Source organism: Aythya marila (genome assembly GCF_965140915.1).
Source record: "Aythya marila genome assembly, chromosome: 3".
Taxonomy (NCBI): Eukaryota; Metazoa; Chordata; class Aves; order Anseriformes; family Anatidae; genus Aythya; species Aythya marila.
Window position 1 is genome coordinate 8,157,045 of NC_139044.1, and position 20,435 is coordinate 8,177,479.

Genomic DNA, 20,435 nt, shown 5'->3' on the forward strand with positions numbered 1-20,435 from the left:
TGTCCCTGCTGCAAGAGCTGCTGTGGGGTGGGGGCATGCAGCATGGAACATGCGGTGTGCACGGTGTGCAGCGTGCGCGTCCTGCAACAGGCGTCCCGTGCATTGTGCAAGGTGCAACGTGCATCAGGGGCATTGTGCACGGTGCAACGCGCACCCTGCACGCTGCAGCAGGTGCCCCACGCAGCGTGCATCCTGCACGGTGCCGCGCATCCCCTGTGCAGCGTGCATGCCCTGCAGCACCCTGCGGCGTGCAGCGCGCACCCTGCGCTGCCCCGTGCACGCGCCCGCCGGGGCCGCGCCTCCGGAGGAGGAGGAAGAGGAGGAGGAGGAGGAGGAGGAGGAGACGGTGCCGGGCCTGGCCTGGCCTTGAGCTGCGCCGCGATGGACAGCACGGGCAAGGAGCGGGAGGCCGTGCAGCTGATGGCCGAGGCCGAGAAGCGGGTGAAGGGCTCGCACTCCTTCCTGCGGGGGCTCTTCGGGTGAGCGGGGGGGGGCGGCGTTATCCGGGGGGCTCGCAGGCCGAGCTTGTGCAAAAAGGATGGCGGGGTGCGTGCAAAGAGCGAGGGGGGTGCACGGCGTGCAAACGGGTGGGATGAAAAAAAAAAGGGGGGGGGGGATGCGTGCAAAGCCAGGGGTGCAAAGCAGGGACGCGAATACCCCCCATAGCGGGGGGGGCGAGCTGGCGGCCCTAAGGTTGGCCCTAAGGGCCCTGGCCCTCCCCAGGATTTGCCCAGGAAAAGGACCGCTTCTCCCCAGAAACCATCCCCGCGCCATGGGCAGCCCGAGGGGTGCCCCCGAGAAAGAGAGACGAGCTCCTTTGCAGCAGCGCTGCTGCAGCGCTGCTGCCGAGCAGGCGTGAGCGGGGCTGGCAGCACATCCCCTGCTGGGGTTGACATCCCCGGCCTTGTGCCCAACTCCAACGAGCTGGAGCCCCCTGCGCCGGCAGCTTGGCTGTTCCGCAGCCCAGAGCCATATTTTGCTGAATAATTCCCCATCCCTGTGCGACAGTGAGGGGCAGAGCCCTCGGCCCTAGAAGCTGCAGCGCTCGCCGGGGGCTTTTAGGAGCGGTGTTACTGCAGCAATCCAACCGAGAGAGGGGCTGCAGCTCGAGGGACCCCCAAAGGGCACGGTACGGGGGGTTTGAGGGGTGCCAAAGGCATCCCTCAGTCTAGAGGAGCTCCGGTGTGGGGAATCGCCCGAGGATTTCATGTTTTCAAGGAAATGAGTGCTGAAATCGCAATTTGGAGACTTTGTCTTGAAAGCAGGACTTGGCTTGAACTTTGCTCAGGGATGATACCGGCACAAAAAGACGGGGGAAAATTGCAAAGCTTCCTTTTTTGCTGCACCCAGCCTTGCTTTTCTTTTAGAGCAGGTATTTGTGGGGGCGAGAGTGCTGTGTCTGGAAGGGCTTTGAAAAGCTAGTAGCTCTGTCTCCCTCCAGCTTTATTCCGCGTGCCATTTTAAAAATAGTTACTTAAAGAAAGGAGCATTTCTGGTGATGCTAGCATGGAGGCTTTGATGTTTTTAAACCACAGCCTGGAAAAATGGAGTGCCCCCAGCCCAAAAGCAGAAGTTGTACAAATAAATTCCTCGCTGCCCTGAGGCAGATGCAGCAGGCGGGGCAGGCTCCTGGCGTAATCCTGGCTGCCCTAAAACCCTCGGCGTGAGCCAGCAGATTCGAGAGACAAATTTCTAATTTTCTTTGGCTAAAAATAGACTCGAGTGATTCCTAAACATGCTTTGGACGGAAGAAAAATGGGCAAACACTATCCTGGCGTTGCCCCCTCGTGTCTGTGCTGCAGGGAGGGAGTCGCTGCCCTTGGAGCTTGTTGGCAGGGCAGCGCGGTGTTGTCTCATGGTGCAGCTGGATTCACCTGGGTTTCTCCTTTAGGCTTTGCATTTAAAATGTGAGAGGTTCTGCTTGGGCTCTTCTGTCCCAGCAGTCGTGGTTGCTTGGGGTTGTTCTGCATGTTGGCCACTGCCTGCATTTCAATTTGGGTTTAATTCCTTTTTCCTTTGTTCTGAGACCAGAAAGCGGCCTATTTTGGATGTTTTGTGGGGGTTTCCCTTTACCTTGTGCCTCTTTTGGCTTCAATTTGTGCAAAATGCCTCTTGCAAGGGCAGGAAAAGTGGGCCTAAGAAGCTGGCCGTGCTTAGGAATGAAATGTGATTGTCTGTCAGGAGGAGGAGGAGGAAAAAGAGGCAAAACCAGGGCTTTTCTCCCTGGCTTCCCGCCAGCTAGGCTGGCTCGACCAGGGTGTCAGGAGGACTCCATGTGAAAAGAAGGCGGCAGCAAGCATGCGACAGTAAGCCTATGAAGAAACCTGCCTTTAATTAACAAAAGCTCCCTCTGGGGATGAACTGAATTCTCGTTAATTGTCCTGGTCAGGAGGCTTGGTTACAGTGCTAAAACCCATCGGTTGTTCCGAGTGCTCCTGGGCAGAGCGAGGTTGGAAGCGGGCGGCTGTGCTGGTGTGAGCCCCCTCAGCTTCTCGTGCTCAGCTCTGACAAACGCCTGCTTGTTCCGCAGGCAGTCGGGCAGACAGGAAGTTTTTAATTGTTGGTTTGCTGTAGGTTACCTAAATAACGCCTGGTTTGTCACGTGCAAGGCTGTGTTTCTGCAAGTGTTCTCACCTGCTGTGTCTCATGAGGCTCGTATGAGCCGGCTCCACTTGGAGCTGGCTCCACTCACAGATGAGTCAAAGAGCAGATTGAATTCAAGGCTCCAAATCCTTCAGGAGCCTGCAAAAACCATAAGGTGCTGTTTCAGGACTGGGCTCCTGTTGGCTTTTCTGTCCCTGCTTAACACCGTGAAGATGATCTGCCTCCCCTTGTGGCACCCGTGCTGCAGCAGGAGCAGGAAGGGCTGGAACTGCTCCTGTGCCCAGGTGCTGGCGTGAAGCGTTGTCTCTCCCTGCCCCAAAACACCTCTCAGTGTTGCAGGAGAAGGTGGAGGCAAGCCCCGAGCGTGGCACAGCTGGGCAGCCAGCTGCAGCGTAATGCCCAGCGGGCCGGGTCACCCCAGCGAGCCCTGTTTGAGCTCACGGCCCTGTTTCACGGCCGTGTTTCACTCCAGCACGCAGTGATGGGCTCTACTCTCTTCCAGGGGCAACACCCGTGTCGAAGAAGCCTGCGAGATGTACACCAGGGCTGCAAACATGTTCAAGATTGCCAAAAACTGGAGCGGTGAGTACAGCCCACGCCGCTCATCGCAGCCTGCCTGCGGGCCCAGCTGCCCCTGGCAGAGGGAGCCAGAAACTCCGTGGTGTAACACCTCACCCTGCTCGTTGTGGCCGGGAGAGCCTGCTCGGGGTGTCTGTCCTGGCTGCGAAAGGGATGCAGGGGAAACATTTCGGCCCCGGCTGAAATGTGGAGATGTTGGGGGGGTTGGGTTCATGGTGAGGTGACCCACGCGTGCCTGAGCGTTTTCCTGCAAATTCTCGTGGCGCAGCTGTGCGTCCCAGGCTGTCTTTGTGGGGATTATCACTGTGGCAATGTGATTTCTAAGCTCTGCCCAGTGATTTAAAATACTGGGAGGGTGGGCAAAGAGGGGTGACCTGGAAGTTTATGTTCAATTACCCATCTGAGTGTAGTTTATCATTGCCAAACCAAAGCTGGTAGCCTGCAGGGAAGCCTGCTAAAGGCTCACTCCTGGGCTCACTCCTCTCGTTGTGGGACTGGATGCTGATTTCATGGGAGGAGGCTGGCGTGAACCAGAGCATTGCTGTGCCGAAGCAGGCTGAAAATACCTTTTGGGTGGTTGCACCTCCAAAACTTGCTGGGTCCTTGGGGAGCGACAGGTTTTGTCATTTTGCTGCAGTTCTGCTCGCTCCACAGGAGCACAGGGGTGCAGCGGGTTGTTGTGTGATCTGTCCCAGCTGCAGGAAATGCCTTCTGTCAGGCGGCCAAACTGCACATGCAGCTGCAGAGCAAGCACGATTCGGCCACCAGTTTTGTGGACGCTGGGAACGCCTACAAAAAAGCAGACCCACAAGGTAAGAGGGACAAAATCCGGGATTGTTGTGTGCAAATCTTCTTAGTTGCGTAGGATCTAGTGCGCCGAGGCTTTCGTAGTCAGCTGGTCTGTGTGCCTGCAGATCCTCATTGCAGGCTGCTGTCAAGCCTTAATATCGCCTGGGCCTCTCCTTCTTAAAAGCAGTCAGGAAAGATAATTACTAAAATTTAATGTTACTTGCAGAACTTGGCTCTGCAGCTGGGATGGCAGTCGTGGTAAGGAGGGAAGTCAGGAGACATCCTCAGGGGAAAAAGGGATATGAGAGCCTGGGGAAGGGATGCTCTGCGCCTCTCCGATGCAAGGAGATGGCACTGCATAATGAAGCAGGAGTTTGGGGACTATTTTGGATGATGGGACCTAGTCAGCATCCCCTCGATCTGCTGCCTGGACCAGCACGTGCTGAGCTGTCCTCTCCTCCAGCTGCTCTCTCGCTGTCTCTGATGCTGTCCTTGATAAGCTTTGGAGAGACCCCAGGCAGAAGCGTGATGAGGGACGCGCTGGTGCAGTTTGCTTCCTGCTTTAGCTTGGTTTTGGAGAAACATTCACCTGTCCAAGGAGGGTCTCAGTTCTGGGTGGCAGTGGGAGGTGCTGGAGGTCCCAGCACCACTTTGGGTGCCACCACGTGGCAGAGGGGAGGCAGGAGGGAAACAGATGGACCTCTGCTGGGGTTGGGATAAAAGGATAAATGGTCTGTCTTGCTTCAGTCTGGCTGTGAAGAGCAGGGTTGTGGTTTTCTGGGAGCCTGGTATCGTGGCTGAGTGTGCGCAGACAAAGCAGCCCAGGAGCGTTACTGGTGCTTTCCCATGTCAGAGAGCTGTTGCAGAGCTCTGAAGAAACCACTCAGGGCTGATGTCACTGTTCTGTAAGTGTGGGAGGAAAAAAAAACAAACCAAAACAAAAAACAGAAAAAAAAAATCCTAGAAAATAGCAGCCCCTGTGTGTTTAAAAGCCTGGTGTTGTGAGTTTTGCTGTGTTTAGGGATGCAGCCTGGTGATTGAGGGCTGCAAGTTGTTTGTATTTTGCCCATCCTAATCACCAGTTAGCACTCGCTGTCAGGGCTTCTGCTGGGTGTTTGGGGTGGGTGAATTGGGATGGGGTTTGCAGAAAGGTGAGGAACATAACGTGCTCAATCCCTGGTGAATGCTATGTCAGTCATTCCACATGCACACACGTACACGTGTAAGCAGGTATTGATTTAAGAAGCTGTGCTGTGATCCCGTGAAGAGAAATGTTCCTGAGAGCTGGCTTTGGAGGGGGGAGGTGTTGAAGTGGGGGCTCTAACACGTTGGCTGACTTTGTGTTGTTTTTCCTGAACACTCATGCTGCAGAGGCCATCAACTGCTTAAATGCAGCTATTGATATCTACACCGACATGGTAAGAAGCTGCGCTGGCTGCTTGCGGGTGGATGGGTGCTGTGTGTGTGGTTGAAAGAGGCACAGCTCGCCGTGGCACGGTCGTTCTGTGATGGCGTGTGTGCGGGGCACCGAGGGAGCCCCCCTCTCACGCGCACCTTTTCTCTTCCCCAGGGGCGGTTCACCATTGCTGCCAAGCATCACATCACCATCGCGGAGATCTACGAGGCCGAGCTGGTAGACATTGAGAAGGTGAGGATGGCAAGCCCTGCCGGCACTGCTGTGCAGGTGCTGCAGGCGAGGCTGCATTTCCCTGCCCGGCCAGAGCAGCGCCGGGGTCAGCACGGCTGCCAAAACTCATCTCCTGTCAGACAAGAGGCTTCTCTGGGTGCGTGCAGGTCACCCACAGTTTGAAGTTAGCTGAAGTTAGTTCCCGTAACGGAGATCCTACAGCAGGAAGCCCGCACCTGGATCAGGATGTGATGTGATCAGGATCACATCAAGCATCCAGCAGCTTGACCAGCTGCAAATCTTTCTCTGCTTGAAGTTTTCAGGACAAAAATTTACAGTCTCTAGGTTCTGTGTTCTAGAAAATCATTTGCCTCTTCAGCTCCACTTCACTGGGTCCTATCCACCTATCTTAATGATTCCAGCATTCACTGTCCATGTGCAGCACCACTTCAAGTGAGCACTGCTGCGTGAGGACAGTTCTGCTAAGATATTTACCATATCGTGGCAAAACCGGCAGCAGCCTTGCTGCACTGTGGTTTTAAATGCCTGGAGTCAATACCTCAACAGCCTGTAGTCAATACCTCAACAGCTGTGTCACCTTTATTAAATGTGCTGCGGAGCTTGGAGCCATTAACAAGTATCCAGTCCAGTTTTCAAGGGCAGCCTCATGTTTTGAGTTTGGTGGGTGCCTCGCTTCACCAGAAGTGCTGCAGCATGCTGTCATCTTGCTCCTTTCATCTGCAGAGTGGAAAAGCTTTTATGAATGTGGTCACTGTACACTGATCTAACCCCAAACTTTAATTTAGAAGTGGTATTCAAGCGTAACATTTCTGTCCCCAGGCGATCGCACACTACGAGCAGGCTGCGGACTATTACAAAGGAGAGGAGTCCAACAGGTAAGTGGTCTTTGTGAAATGGTCACTTGGAGCCGGGAGGGGTCAGAAATGGGGATTTGTCCTAGATTGCACACTTGCTTACATGCCTCACCCAACAGGCCCTTCTAAAATGTCCTTTGATAAGATGCCCAAATTCTACGTAAATATTTGAAGCTTTGCAGCTTTGATACCTTGGGGTGCCCATGCCTGCTTCATGCCAGCTGTTTCTAAAGAATTTCTGTGTTCTCACCCCAAGATAAGACTTGTCTGGCTTGGGATGCCCATTTTGGGTGCACAGAAAGCATGGAGGGGTTGAACAGTGTCTGAAATATGGTCCATGCTGAACAGAAGGTGTTCATCCTTTTCCTGTATTAATTTCAGCCATAAAAAAAAAAATCTCCTAATTTGCAGCTTCTGGGTCCCGCTGTTCTATATGCTAAGTAACAGAGTGCTGGGAGATAGCAGGGCACGGATGCTCTCCCACAGGAGAGCACTTAGCAGGTGATGGTATTGATTGCAGTTCTGCCAACAAGTGTCTGCTGAAGGTCGCAGCCTATGCCGCGCAGCTGGAGCAGTACCAGAAGGCGATAGAAATCTACGAGCAGGTGAGCGCGCGTTGTCCGAGGGGCGGCCTCATGGCTCTCCGTGTCTGCGGCTCCTGGCCCCCAGGCTGGGGCTGGAGGGGTCCTGCCTTGCTCCAGTCACAGAAATCTCAGAGCTCTGCACTATAAAACAGAACTGTGCCTGTTGCTCACAGCTAAATTGTTAGGGACTCTTCCACACCTGGGGCACTTCAGGTTTGCTCAAGGGCTGGAAGGCTTTCTTGTTTAAATGATGCCACAGATCCTGGTGAGAGAGAAATTGGAGAAAGTGCAGAGCAAAAAGTTACTTGAAAATGAAAAGCCGATCAGTGCATCAGTCTTACAATATTACTGTGACCTGGAAGCTTCTGCTCTTGCTTATTTCGGAGCTGATTGTGCTGTGTTGACACAGATTGCTCCTTGGCTTTTATGAGTTGATCTAGCTTATTTTTTTTTTTCTTTTCTTTTTTCACCTCCTGAATCCATCTTTTTCTAGAGAAAGGCCAGGGGGGAGGAAGTCTATAAGTACACTTCTGATGGCATTCAGAAATATGTTTTGTCACAGAATTTCCCCCTAAATCCACCAACTTGGTTGCTGCACTTTTGTGTCCAATATTGACCTGGGAATACCGGCAGTGGTGCTTTTGTGTTTCTGGGGGGCTAACAGTGGAGCAGGCTTTCACGGAGCGGACTTTGCTTTCCCCGTTCTGCCTCAGATGGGCAGCCCCGAGGTCCCAGGGTGGAACCCCGAGCCAGAGAAGCGCAGGCAGTCAGCCCTGGGCTGCCTGTGGGTCTCAAACTGCTCTTTGGGGCACTTGAACTCTGGCTGGCTGCCCAAAAGCTTTCTGCAGCCACTGACGTTTTGCAGACAGCTGTGGGGTGCTGTCTAATTTTAATCAGCTGTCATGTTTTTAATTCAGTTCTTAACAATGCAGTTTTCTTTCCTGACTAATAATGTCTTTTTACACATAGGTCGGAACAAACACGATGGATAACCCTTTGCTCAAGTACAGCGCGAAGGAGTATTTCTTCAAGGCCGCTCTGTGCCACTTCATTGTGGACGAGCTGAACGCCAAGGTCAGTGGGCTCGGGCCGTTGCCACCCAGGCCGTGGTTTTGCAGGTGCAGGGGTCTGCGTGCCTCTTGCCCAGGCTGCAGCATCAATTCCCGTGCACTTGTTCTGTTCTGGAAGAGCAGCAGGGAACAACTGCACAGAGCAGGGTGAGGGCGATGGCCAGCATGTAGCTGATGCTCTCACCTGATGTTTGCTGGGGTCAAATGGCCAAAACACCAAAAAACACCAGTGTGGGCAGAATTAAGGGTGAGCCCCAGTGCTTCTGGATTGGGAGGTGCAGAGGTAAATAGGGGCACATGTTGCAGATTCTCCTTGTAAGCACCCGGCTCAGAAAGCTGCTGTGTTGCATGCAGGGAGTTTTCCTTATTTCTGCTCTGCTTTCAGTCTGTCTGTGTCCCTGCTTTGTTCATACCTGAGTGATATCTCAAACCAAAGCCGCCTCTGGTCAGATTGAGGCCAGATTCTGAGGTTGCCTCTTCATTTCCCTGCATGCTTGGATTTGCTGTGAATACTTTCTCGAGCTCTCTCTGTGGTTTTAGGACTAGAAGGTGAAAATGGAAATAAAAAGCAAGGAACTGTGTGTGAAAAGAGCTTACGGGTGTGCTTCTCTCTTTCAGCTTGCTCTTGAGAAATATGAAGAAATGTTCCCAGCGTTCACAGATTCACGGGAATGCAAGCTACTGAAAGTAAGTAAAGCCAATGTTAAAATAACACTCCCGTGTTTGGAAATGCATACTGCCCTTTACTTTGTGCTTTTTCACCTTGCCATGTCTTTGGTCTTTTACTGAAACATTTTAGAGGACATCAGGCTCGCTTTGCATGGGATTTATACCAAACTTGTGGGAGTAGCAACAGTAGAAATATGATATACTAGTTAACTTAAAAAAAAAAATAAAAAAATCTGGGTTGGCATTTTAACAGGTTACAAAGGTGCTGCTGCTGGACATATGGGGCTGGGGAGGCAGTGTCCTGCAGTCCCCTTTCCTGGGTTCAAGGAGCAGCTCATGCACCAGCTGCACGGAGCATGCAGTAGCATTTTCTAAGTTTCCTATGGTGTTTTCCTAGAAACTGCTGGAAGCCCATGAGGAGCAAAACTGTGAGGCATACACCGAGGCTGTAAGTACTCGTGTTTGGGTGTTGTGTGGCTGGCTGTTTCTGAGGCTTTGTGATGTGGCCTTCCCTTTTGTCTTGGTTTTGGTGTGCTGTGTTACGTGTTTGGTAACTGGAGGCCTGAGCTCTGAGCACAGTGACCTTGCTTGAAGCTGAGAGTCCAGGGGGGCAAAACAGCAGGCAGGCTTCCCTGTCCTGCCACGAAATGTCCAGGAGGAGGAGGTAGAAATTAGCAGAGCTGCTTCCAGCATGTGCTCTAGCAAGTCCCAAACGTAGTACTTTAACTCGGAGCGAGAAACAAATCATTTTAATAAAGATACCGCCACTTATTCATGGGGTTTGTGCCAACCCCTTCCTGTGCCTGACAATGGCTTATAGTTCTTTGTGTATTATATTTATTTTTTTTACCTTGGGAAGAGTAAAAGGTTTAAAAGAACATGATTTGAGAAATGCAGAATGCGCCTGTTGCAGCAGTATAGCATATGTGCTTTCTAACATGTTACCTTCAGCTGTTCCTTTTTTCTTTAATAGGTGAAAGAATTTGATTCAATATCGCGGTTGGATCAGTGGCTTACAACCATGTTGCTTCGCATCAAAAAGTCAATTCAAGGAGAAGGGGATGGGGACCTGAAGTGAATTGTTCGTGGTATTTGTGGCATGCAGCCTAAGTAATCTGTTCTTGTGTTACAGCCAAGGACCACTATGGGATACGTGATAAAACAATCTAGCTTAATTTTGTTGCTTATATGACAAATGAGTTATATGTTTCTTTAGTATCCTGCTCTTTGTTGTGATAACATGGGTAGATGAGAGAGGTTGCTCTGGGTATCGCTGGCAGATCTTTCTAGGGTGAAAGAAACACTGCTGGCAGAAATCTTTGTTTTTGGTTAGCTGATGAGCCCAAAGTTTGCACTTGAACTACTTTTTCCCCCTGCTGTTCTGTCTTAAGGTTCAGTACCACTGAGTTGAGCATGTAAATATTTCGTCCATGCCCGTACAGTACAAATAATAGCTTCAGTTCTGTTGCTGTGTTGTTACTGTTTCCTATTTTTAAATGGACCTCTGCCAGATACCTTTGGATCTTGTTTTTTTTCAATGATTGAGCTTTTTTAATGGTGCTAGTGAAAGGCTTTGTGACTCTTAGGTACGATATGCATGTGTGTGTATACATCCTATACAGATACATGTGTGCATGTATAAATACAGCATACGTAACAACCTAGTGCTAAATGCGTTACACGTCGAGGACAGGACTGCTTAGATTGGTGTCAGCCCTCTGAAGAGTTGTCAGGAGTAGAGCTAGTTAATTGTGTATTTTGTATCTAAGATCTAAATATGAAATGTAAGGCTCTTCTATATTTTCTTGGATCTATTTTTCCACTTATTTATTTTGTGGTGCACCCCATCCCTCCTACCCCAAGATGACTAGACCCAAGTAATAATATATTTTTCTAATTTCTCATCTACATGAACTCCTCCTGCTGTCGCTGCTACCAGTCTTCTGTGTGTGCCAGGCAGTACCCCTTAGTTTCTGACCCTTTTGCTGTTGGCTGTGCTGCGTTGTTGCTGTGACGTGCAAAGGTGTTGAAGGAGACTTGGTATTAAACAGGAATCTTGTCTTCGTTGTGTGGGTGACCAAGAAATTGAGTGTGCTTTGAAAAGATGGAGACACTAAAAATTCTTGTAGTAATTTTAGAAACATGTTTTAAAATGTCTGCAACCAAGGCTCTTCTGTGCAATGCTTTGTTTAACTAGTGGTGGTGAAGCTACCCACTTCAGGCGTGTATGTTGAGGGACTTGTGATCCTATGCAATTTGTCAGTGGGAGTTGTCACTTAGTATTTCTCTGTCATGAAGTGTGTTTCAGTTGCACTGCTGCTGTTCTAAGAGTAAAAAAGGGCTGCTTAGTTTGGCACAAATGCTGTTTAAGTGGGCCCTCCTCCCCGGCCAGCACAGGACCGATGTGGTAGCCCCATGCACAGCTTTGGTGGGCACTGCTGGGACTCTGCTCCTTTTTTGTCCCAATAAAACAGTTGGCTGCTTGCACTGCGGCAGGCAGAATGCTGGCTTTCACACTTCTCTTCAATTTGTTTTGTATCTGGAAACTTATTGGAGTACAACCTTTGACTGACCTGTTGACCTAAAAGACTTTTAGTGTGATTGAAGTGGTACTGTTATCTACTGCTTGCTTATGCAAAAGAAAACCAAAAATTCTCCTGGTAATGCCTTCTTTTTTTTTCCCTGACTGATCTCACCAGTCACTAATTTTTTCATAGACTGTTCTGTGCATCAGAAAGTGAAGACAAGACCCATGAACTCTGCAAAACTGGCAAGGTGAGTGCATTGAAGAGTTGGGAAGATGCTCAGTCTTCCACGCAGCTTCAGTTTGCTCATTTCTCAGATGCATTTTTACACAACTAACCTCTGCTTGCACCAAAACTCTCTCTACAATTTGAAACAAATTGGTCTGTGTACATCTATTCCACAGACTTGGCAGAGAAATATTTTGAATTCCATTTAGCTTGTGGTCCTGGTCTGTCTTCACCTGAGATGCTTAGCTCATCAGAAGGAAGAACTAAGTGTTATTTTCCCAGCATGTCCCATGGCTTTACCAGTTCTTCACATGTTTGTGCCACAAAACACTTGGCTTAGGACACAGCTAGCGTGGTAGGTAGATAATCTTATAGCAAAAGTTGGATTATTTGCATATATGGTCTCATTTTGTACAAGAGGACCCAAAGCTGTAACTGCTGCTGAACTTACATGTAGTAGGACAGGATCGGAACCCTTCTTGTTCAATTTGCTTCTTTCCTTGGTAAGCAAAAACCCCTTGTATAGCGAGATTTGTCTTGACTTGGATCCAACACTGTGGGAGCCCCAGTGAGGGCACGCTGTGGTTGTGAGGTTTCACTTTTGTTAATGTCACGCTGAACCAAGGCAAGCATTTTATGCCTTTTTTTTTGTTCATTTTTCCAATTGTCAGTGTTGTGCACAGCTGTGGTAAGATGCTTATGTTGCTGGTGGACCAGAAGACTGTAACCATGGGGTTATGTGGTCTGTTACTGTGCTCTGGAGTAAATATTAGAACACAATTGTTACTTCTGTATAAGTAGGCTACAGCATGTCCTCCAGCATAGCAGTGGTAAATTGTGACAGTTTTAAAATGACGATCTGCCAACCTGCTGTATTCCCCCCCGGTACACAACTCTCTACTAAGAACACTTATTAATGAAATGGCCTTAGCAAGAATATAATGTTTTGTGTGAATCTGTACATTAATAAAGTGAAAATCATGAACAGAAATAGCAACAAATGTCCTTTACTGGAAAATGCAGAAGGCAAGCTATAAAGCTACAGCCTGCGGTAACACGGTAGGGTGTGATGATGAAAGCCAACGTGTGCAGTGCTGCTCTTTGTTTTGTTTGATGATAAAGGTGGATGCTCACAGGCAAGTGTGTGAGCTTGTCACACCCCTTAGTCACTTGTTGTACATCACTTGCAGCAAATAGGCAATGTCCCAAAGTGTCACACTATTTTTTCAGGATCCTATCCTAAGGCTTAGCTCAAGTTAAGGTCCAGGACACGCAGCCCGGGGCACGGTGAGGTAAGGTGGAGCCCCTCAGGTGCTGCTCTGAAGCATGGGGCATCTCGTGCAGGGTGATGGGCTGGAGGAAGAAGAGCAGCACCCAGTGCCTGCAGCAGAGCCAGGTTCTGGCTGACCCCAGCGGTGGCAGTGCAGGTGGCCGCACGATGCTTACAGCGACAGAGATCTACGCATTGCGCGCGAGGTGCAGAAACATTTTATATAGCAACCAAGTCAGCGGAAGGTCAGTGTTAAGATTTCAACATTTTAATAAGAACAATTCATACGAGTAACTCACTTCCGTACATTCATGGAGTACAAAAGCTTCCCTGGCTACAGAGACTAATGTTCAGACTTTAAATATATCTACAAACTTTTACATTGGTCACTGGGAATACTGAGCTTCAATAGGACATCGTGCTTGAATAAATATTTCAAATATAACCTCTTGGAAACATTATCTTAAAAAAGAAATCCCTTTCTATAGATTAAGTTAGGATTCTATGGAAACACATCAGACATCCCTTTAGGGTTCAAAAATAGCTCTCTGCCACAGTTTGGATATCTTTATTGCTTTGCCAACCCCTAAGCCTTAAAATGAGCCCTAATAAGGCTTGATTGTGCTTACCTTTACACTAATGTAATCTTTCAGAAAGTTTTTCTCACAGCTTCAGATGAGAAAGCATCTGTGGAAATACTATACTGATATTAAAATAAAGAGAAACAGGATAGCAAACCAGAAAAATGAATTAGGAGAGCTCCAGATTTTTAACATGGGGGGCACTGGGAATCTGGTTCTGAGTTGGAAGAGTTAACCAAACCAGCAAATTGCCTTTGATTCACAGCTTCTTCCAAAAACCAGAATCATCCCAGTGAAATGCTTCTTTGTCAGTGCCACCTTTTTCCAAATTTCCATCCCTGCACCTGGAAAATAGCCCCCCCTTCTAGAGTACTCCAGTGAGGTTAATCTGAGGTCAGACAAATTAACTTTAATTTCCGTTCAGCTTCTGTGTTAGCACAGACATCCATGCATCTGGAAACACAGAACATGCTTACCCTGGACAGAAACTCTCTGTTTTTCCCAGCTATTGGACATGATGGGAGCGAGCCCAGGGCTGAACTCCTTGGGGAAGAGGAGGAGATACTGAAGGAAAGATCTCGCTGTCTTGGTAAGACATGCCCAAACTGAAGCACGATTCTCATAGTGACTGGTGGTGGTGGAGGAATACAAACACAGCAGATGTTGGAGCAGACTAGGGGAAGTAGAGGTTTTAAGCATATGGGTTGAACAGAAAGCATATTTGTAACCCTCAGCCCCTGTGCTCACTGTGTCACGTTCCTTATTAGGCACCTTGTCACGGCTCTAGAAATTGCTGCTGAATTTTAGTGATTAGGAAAAGCCCTTTGAGCTGCAACTTCATTTATCATCTATGTTTTTAATGTCTGCCCCTTAATAGCTATCTTTGGACAAGTTAAACAAATATCAGCCTAAAACTGCCCTTCAGATTCCCACATAATCTTACAAACGCGGTATTTGGAACCTGGAAAATCAAGGCCTAACTGCCTTGAACACAGTTCACTTATTTGCATGTGTTAATGCCATTTGTCATAGGAACACTAGCTCCCTCCCATTTTCAACTGAATTTACCTCAGGAGACTTGTACTAGTGGAATTAGCTGTAGCAACTTGTCAGCAAACAGTAATTAACTTTTCCCACCAGAATTTCACTTAATTTACAAGGAGGTCTGCAGTTCTGCACAACAGCGATGCTTAAGTGATAGTGGAGAAAAGAGCATTGCTGACGTAACTGGACCAGCAGCAAAGAGCTTAGGTACAGCTCAACAGGAAGAAGCCAGTAAGCTGCCTTTCTACAAGGGGTTTTGTTACGCTGGCTTTTCCAGTAGAGATCAAGTACCATTTTTATAAATGCTTTTACAACAGAGAATTTGTTCTCTTAATAGCCAAGTTTTATGTAAGCTGGAGCAGCTGGAAGATAAAGACTGGCTGAATACAAGTGTCAAACTTCACTGAGTCTCACTGTAAAGTAAAAATAATACCACCACCTGTATGACAAAGCACTGGGCTTCCACTTGCCTATTTTGCAACTAGAGAATCGTGACTTCTGGAACTCCACATCTTTCCAAAGCTTGCTCCCACTCAGAGTCCCAAGGAGTGAGCTGGCTTACTGCTTAGCTCTTTGGAGAAAGCAAAGAGAAACCAACATTTCCTGAAATGCAATTTAGCAAAACTTAATTTATATCATTATTTCCACTAGGGAAAAGGCAGTTTGCATTGCTTAGCTACCAGGCTGAGAAACGCCACATCATTTCTCTTGATTGTACAGGTGTGATCAAACCAGCTGCAACTCAAACTTCCACCTTCCTTACAGCCTATCTGAACATAGGTACCTTCACCAACAAACCTAATCCAGTTGAAACCAAACTGGATTTGGTGTTACTCTACCCTACCTTCAGGGGATGGAGCCGTACGCATTGAAGTGAATAATTTTTTTAAAGGAAATTCTGGTAATCCAGCATATGCCGTTCATGTTTAGTCCTGCTTCCTTTTTGTAGCTTCTCCTAGCTTCCTCAGCAGGTTATTGGCAAAGTCAAAGGACTGTACAAAGCGTGCAGCTTGAACTGGATCCGTAACACCAACTGTGTTGGGTCTGTCTGAGCTGGAGTCACCTTTTCCCTGCAGCAGCCCGCACAGTGCTGTACTCTGCACTCATAGCTGGAACAGCACTGATATCACTCCAGTGTTGTGTCTATTGCTGTGTAGTGCTGGCAGTACAACCACTACGCGTTTGAGGCCCTGCTTCCCAGGACGTGGCCGAACACCGCTCGTTGATGGGAAGTAGAGAATAATTTTTTTTCCTCTCTCTCTGTGCTTCCGCGCGGACTGATTGTTTCTTTTGTTTCTGTTTTTCCTCCCCATTCCCTTTCCCTTTAATTAAACCTTTCTCATCTCAAACCTTGAGTTCTCTGTGTTGTATTTTCTCCCCCTTCCTCTTTGAGGAGAGGGGGAGTGAGAGAGCGGTTGTGGTGGAGCTCGGCTGCCCACCTGAGTAAAACCACCACAGTCCTTTTTGGCGCCCAACATGGGGCTCGAGGGTTGAGATAACAATAGCATGGATTGACGTATTTACAACTAACATATTGGTAGTCATAATGCTCGGTTTTCTGGTAATACTTTTCTGTGTGGATATGTATGTAGCCCACTCTCTGTTTTCTTTTTTCCTTTACATCCAATCGGAGAGTGTTGAAGTCTGTGCTTGTTTTTTTTTATCATGTTGTGCTGTAACATACTGGCCTTCAGTTTTGTTTGGTATTCAGGCCCGGCATTGTTATCCTCCTGGTCTCATGGAGATGATTATCTTATTGAAAATATTAAGAATTACAGCGCCTTCTTTTTTGCCTCTAGCAGTCAATCAGTGAATAATATCGGGTGTGGTGCCTTCTACTTTTCTCCCTGTGGGTTAATTACAGCAGCCCTTCAGTATCTTGGATACCCTTGGTCAGATATTATCCTCCTATTACTAGGTCTAGTGTTTGTCTTCTTTCCCAAGGTAAAGCAATTTATTAAGAATATTATCCAAGGACCTGTCCCCAGACAAAGTTGTGGGTGGCAAGGTGTGTGTGGGGATTTGGGCAGGTACCTATCACGGTTTTCTCCTCCAATGGTTCTAAATTTCACCCCTGAACAAGTACAAAATCCAAGAAAACTGGTAGAATGTTTGAAAGACGTATGCCCTGACCCTGGCATTACTAGAGAACTCCACCAGCTTGCTGCACTCTGCTGGGGTCTGGCTTACGCCTATCAGATGTCAATTAACATTGCCCAGCACCCTCAAGGGGATAGGGAGGTTCCTGAATTTGATGATGAGACAGCACACACTGTGACCACCCCAGAGGACCGACCATCTATGGTATCAGTCGCCCCTGTAGTAAAGACAAAATAGTGGAAACGGAGATCAGGTCATTTAGTAAGGGAAGAAGCTCCTCCTACGGATGAGGGAGAAGAGGAAAATGCAGGCAGCTCTAAAGCAGCGTCATCACGGCAACATCATAGATGAATCAGAAACTACTCGGTCTCTATCCTTGAGTGAACTGCGAGAAATATGAAAAGACTTCAGTCGTCATCCAGGTGAGCACATCCTCACTTGGCTGCTTCGATGCTGGGATAGTGGGGCCAATACCCAACAGCTAGAAGGCAATGAAGCCAAGCAGCTGGGATCCCTTTCTAGAGAAAGGCTCATTGATAGAGTAATTGGAAGAGAGACACAAGTTACCAGCCTCTGGAGGCGAATCCTAACAGCTGTGAAAGAAAGGTATCCCCACAAAGAGGATATTGTACACCAAGTAAACAAATGGACCACTATGGATAAGGGCCTCCAGCAGCTGCAGGAATTAGCTGTGCTGGAGATGCTTTATAGTGATTTACACAACGCCCAGGCACCTAAAGACCCTGATGAAGTCCAATGCACAGCGTCCATGTGGCGGAAATTTGTACGGGCTTCACCCCCAACACATGCCAGCAAACTGGCAGTAATGGGTTGGGAGGAGGGGATGGGGCCAACTGTGGACAACGTGTCCAGTCAACTTCATAAATATAAAGAGAATCTCTCTGCCCCGGTACGGGGCTGCATTTCAGCTGTGGAGAGACTGTCCCAACGGTTAGATGAACACATAGCTTCATCCTCACCTAGACGGAAAAATCTTTCGGCCATCAAGCGCCAGCAGTCCCCGGCTCAAACAAGGGAGAATCCGGGATGCACACCGCGAGGTACCTTGTGGTTTTATTTACGTGACCACAGGGAAGATATGAGGAAGTGGGACGGTGAACTGACCTCGGCCCTAGCTGCTCGGGTACGTGAGCTACGGAAAGATACAGCAGCAACAAAGAGGGCCCCTAGGAGGATTGCTGCCCCAGTTTCTGTTGGACAGTCCCCCAGAGGCAGTAGAAGGGATAGTATTACTCCTGACCCTGACGAAGAGACTTCTGCTTCACATTTGGAAGAATTAATTGATAGATACTCCGACCAGGACTAGTGGGGCCCTGCCTCTGGCCAGGTAGAGGAGAGGGACAACCGGATTTACTGGACTGTGTGGATTCGATGGCCTGGCACACCGGAACTGCAAAAATATAAAGCTTTAGTGGACACAGGCACACAGTGTACCCTAATGTTGTCAGGCCACCAAGGGGCAGAACCCATCTCTATCTCCAGAGTGACAGGGGGATCCCAAGAGCTAACCATATTGGAAGCTGAAGTGAGTCTAACTGGGAATGAGTGGCAAAAGCACACCATCGTGACTGGCCCAGAGGCTCCATGCATCCTTGGCATAGACTACCTCAGGAAAGGGTACTTCAAGGATCCAAAAGGGTACTGGTGGGCTTTTGGCATAGCTGCCTTGAGCACAGAGAAGATGAAGCAGCTGTCTACCCTGCCTGGTCTCTCACAAGACCCTTCTGCTGTAGGATTGCTGAGGATTGAAGAACAGCAAGTGCCAATTGCGACTACAACTGTGCACCGGCGGCAATATCGCACCAACCAAGACTCCCTGATTCCTATCCATGAGTTGGTTCACCGACTGGAGAGCCAAGGAGTGATCAGCAAGACTCATTCACCTTTTAACTGTCCTATATGGCCAGTGTGAAAGTCCAAAGGTGAGTGGAGGCTAACAGTGGACTATCGGGGCCTGAATGAAGTCACACCACCACTAAGTGCAGCAGTGCCAGACATACTAGAACTCCAGTACGAACTAGAGTTAAAGGCAGCCAAGTGGTATGCTACAATCGATATTGCTAATGCATTTTTCTCTATCCCTCTAGCAGCAGCATGCAGGCCACAATTTGCTTTCACTTGGAGGGGCATTCAGTATACTTGGAATCGACTGCCCCAGGGGTGGAAACACAGCCCTACCATTTGCCATGGACTGATCCAGACGACACTGGAACAGGGGAACGCTCCTGAACACCTGCAGTACATCGATGATATCATTGTATGGGGTAACACAGCAGAAGAAGTTTTTGGGAAAGGGAAGAAAATAATTCAAATTCTCCTGAAAGCTGGCTTTGCCATTAAACAGAATAAGGTCAAGGGGCCTGCACAGGAAATCTAGTTCTTGGGAGTAAAATGGCAGGATGGACGTCACCATATTCCGACGGATGTGATCAACAAAATAACGGTTATGTCTCCGCCAACTAGCAAAAAAGAAACACAAGCTTTCCTAGGTCTTGTGGGATTTTGGAGAATGCATGTGCCAGGCTATAGTCAGCTTGTGAGTCCTCTATATCGAGTGACTCTTTCCTCTATATCGAGTCCTCTATATCAAGGAACTCTTTCGAGTGGGGCCCCGAGCAACAACAGGCCTTTGAACAACTCAAACAAGAAATAGCTCGTGCAGTAGCCCTTGGGCCTGTCTGTACTGGACCAGCTGTGCAAAACATACCGTACACTGCAGCTGGGGAGCATGGGCTCACCTGGAGCCTCTGGCAGAAGACCCCAGGAGAAACTCGAGGCCGACCTCTGGGGTTCTGGAGCCGGGGCTATCAAGGATCAGAAGCCAATTACACCCCAACTGAAAAGGAAATATTAACAGCGTATGAGGGGATTCGAGGACTGTGGTGGTTTTACTCAGGTGGGCAGCCAAGCTCCACCACAACCGCTCTCACTCCCCCTCTCCTCAAAGAGGAAGGGGGAGAAAATACAACACAGAGAACTCAAGGTTTGAGATGAGAAAGGTTTAATTAAAGGGAAAGGGAATGGGGAGGAAAAACAGAAACAAAAGAAACAATCAGTCCGCGCGGAAGCACAGAGAGAGAGGAAAAAAAATTATTCTCTACTTCCCATCAACGAGCGGTGTTCGGCCACGTCCTGGGAAGCAGGGCCTCAAACGCATAGTGGTTGTTCAGGAGGAACAGCCCCCTCCCCCACGAGAGCCCCCCCTTTTATTGCCGAGTGTGACATCAGGTGTTACGGAATATCCCTTTGGTTGGTTTAGGTCAGCTGCCCCAGCAATGTCCCCTCCCCATCACTTGCCCACCCCCAGCCTGCTGGCGCTTGGGGGCTTGGAAGGAGTCCTGATGCTGTGCCAGCACTACACAGCAATAGACACAACACTGGAGTGATATCAGTGCTGTTCCAGCTACGAGTGCAGAGTACAGCACTGTGCGGGCTGCTGCAGGGAAAAGGTGACTCCAGCTCAGACAGACCCAACACACCAACTTATTCTATATTCACCAGAGCATGAAGCTGTGGCTGAATAGAGTCTGTCTGCGTATGCATTACTGTCAGCTCACTTAGGGTGGTAGCTACAAGGGCTTCCTGGGGGCCGGGAGTCCCGTCTGACTTACAGTCTGTACCTGGTGCAGAGCCACTGTCATGCAGTGCAGTCACGCTCCCTGGGACAGCAGCCAAGCTCTGATAGTGGCCATTTTCTGAGAAAGACAGCAGCTTCTCTGGCATTTTAGGTGACATGTTGTAGTCTTCATCTGGGAGCTCTGTTTTGTGACCTTCATCGTTCTTAGATGCTCCTTCAACAATGACGAGGAAGGACTTCCACGGTGTGTTTTTATCGTGTATCTGAAAACAAACAGCAGAAGGTTGAACAC

The 20,435-nt window shown here is 48.8% G+C and overlaps 1 protein-coding gene across 3 annotated transcripts; it reads left to right on the top strand.

Moving 5' to 3' along the window:
- Positions 1-381: 381 nt before the first annotated feature.
- Positions 382-12,486, top strand: NAPB (NSF attachment protein beta; the record flags this gene model as incomplete). 3 transcript variants are annotated; one of them, XR_014317144.1, is made up of 12 exons in its annotated part: positions 382-479; positions 3,107-3,186; positions 3,879-3,995; positions 5,344-5,390; positions 5,543-5,620; positions 6,440-6,495; positions 6,995-7,079; positions 8,028-8,132; positions 8,747-8,815; positions 9,195-9,245; positions 9,771-11,572; positions 11,727-11,753. XR_014317144.1 is itself a non-coding variant. In XM_082756391.1 (11 exons), the coding sequence occupies 11 exons, from the start codon at positions 382-384 to the stop codon at positions 9,873-9,875; spliced, it is 891 nt and encodes a 296-aa protein (XP_082612517.1). In that variant the 3' UTR covers positions 9,876-12,486. The 3 variants fall into 3 exon arrangements, 2 of the variants coding, with proteins under 2 accessions (XP_082612517.1, XP_082612518.1); XM_082756391.1 differs by having other exon boundaries at positions 9,771-12,486; XM_082756392.1 differs by having other exon boundaries at positions 3,885-3,995; positions 9,771-12,486.
- Between the last annotated feature and the right edge of the window lie 7,949 nt (positions 12,487-20,435).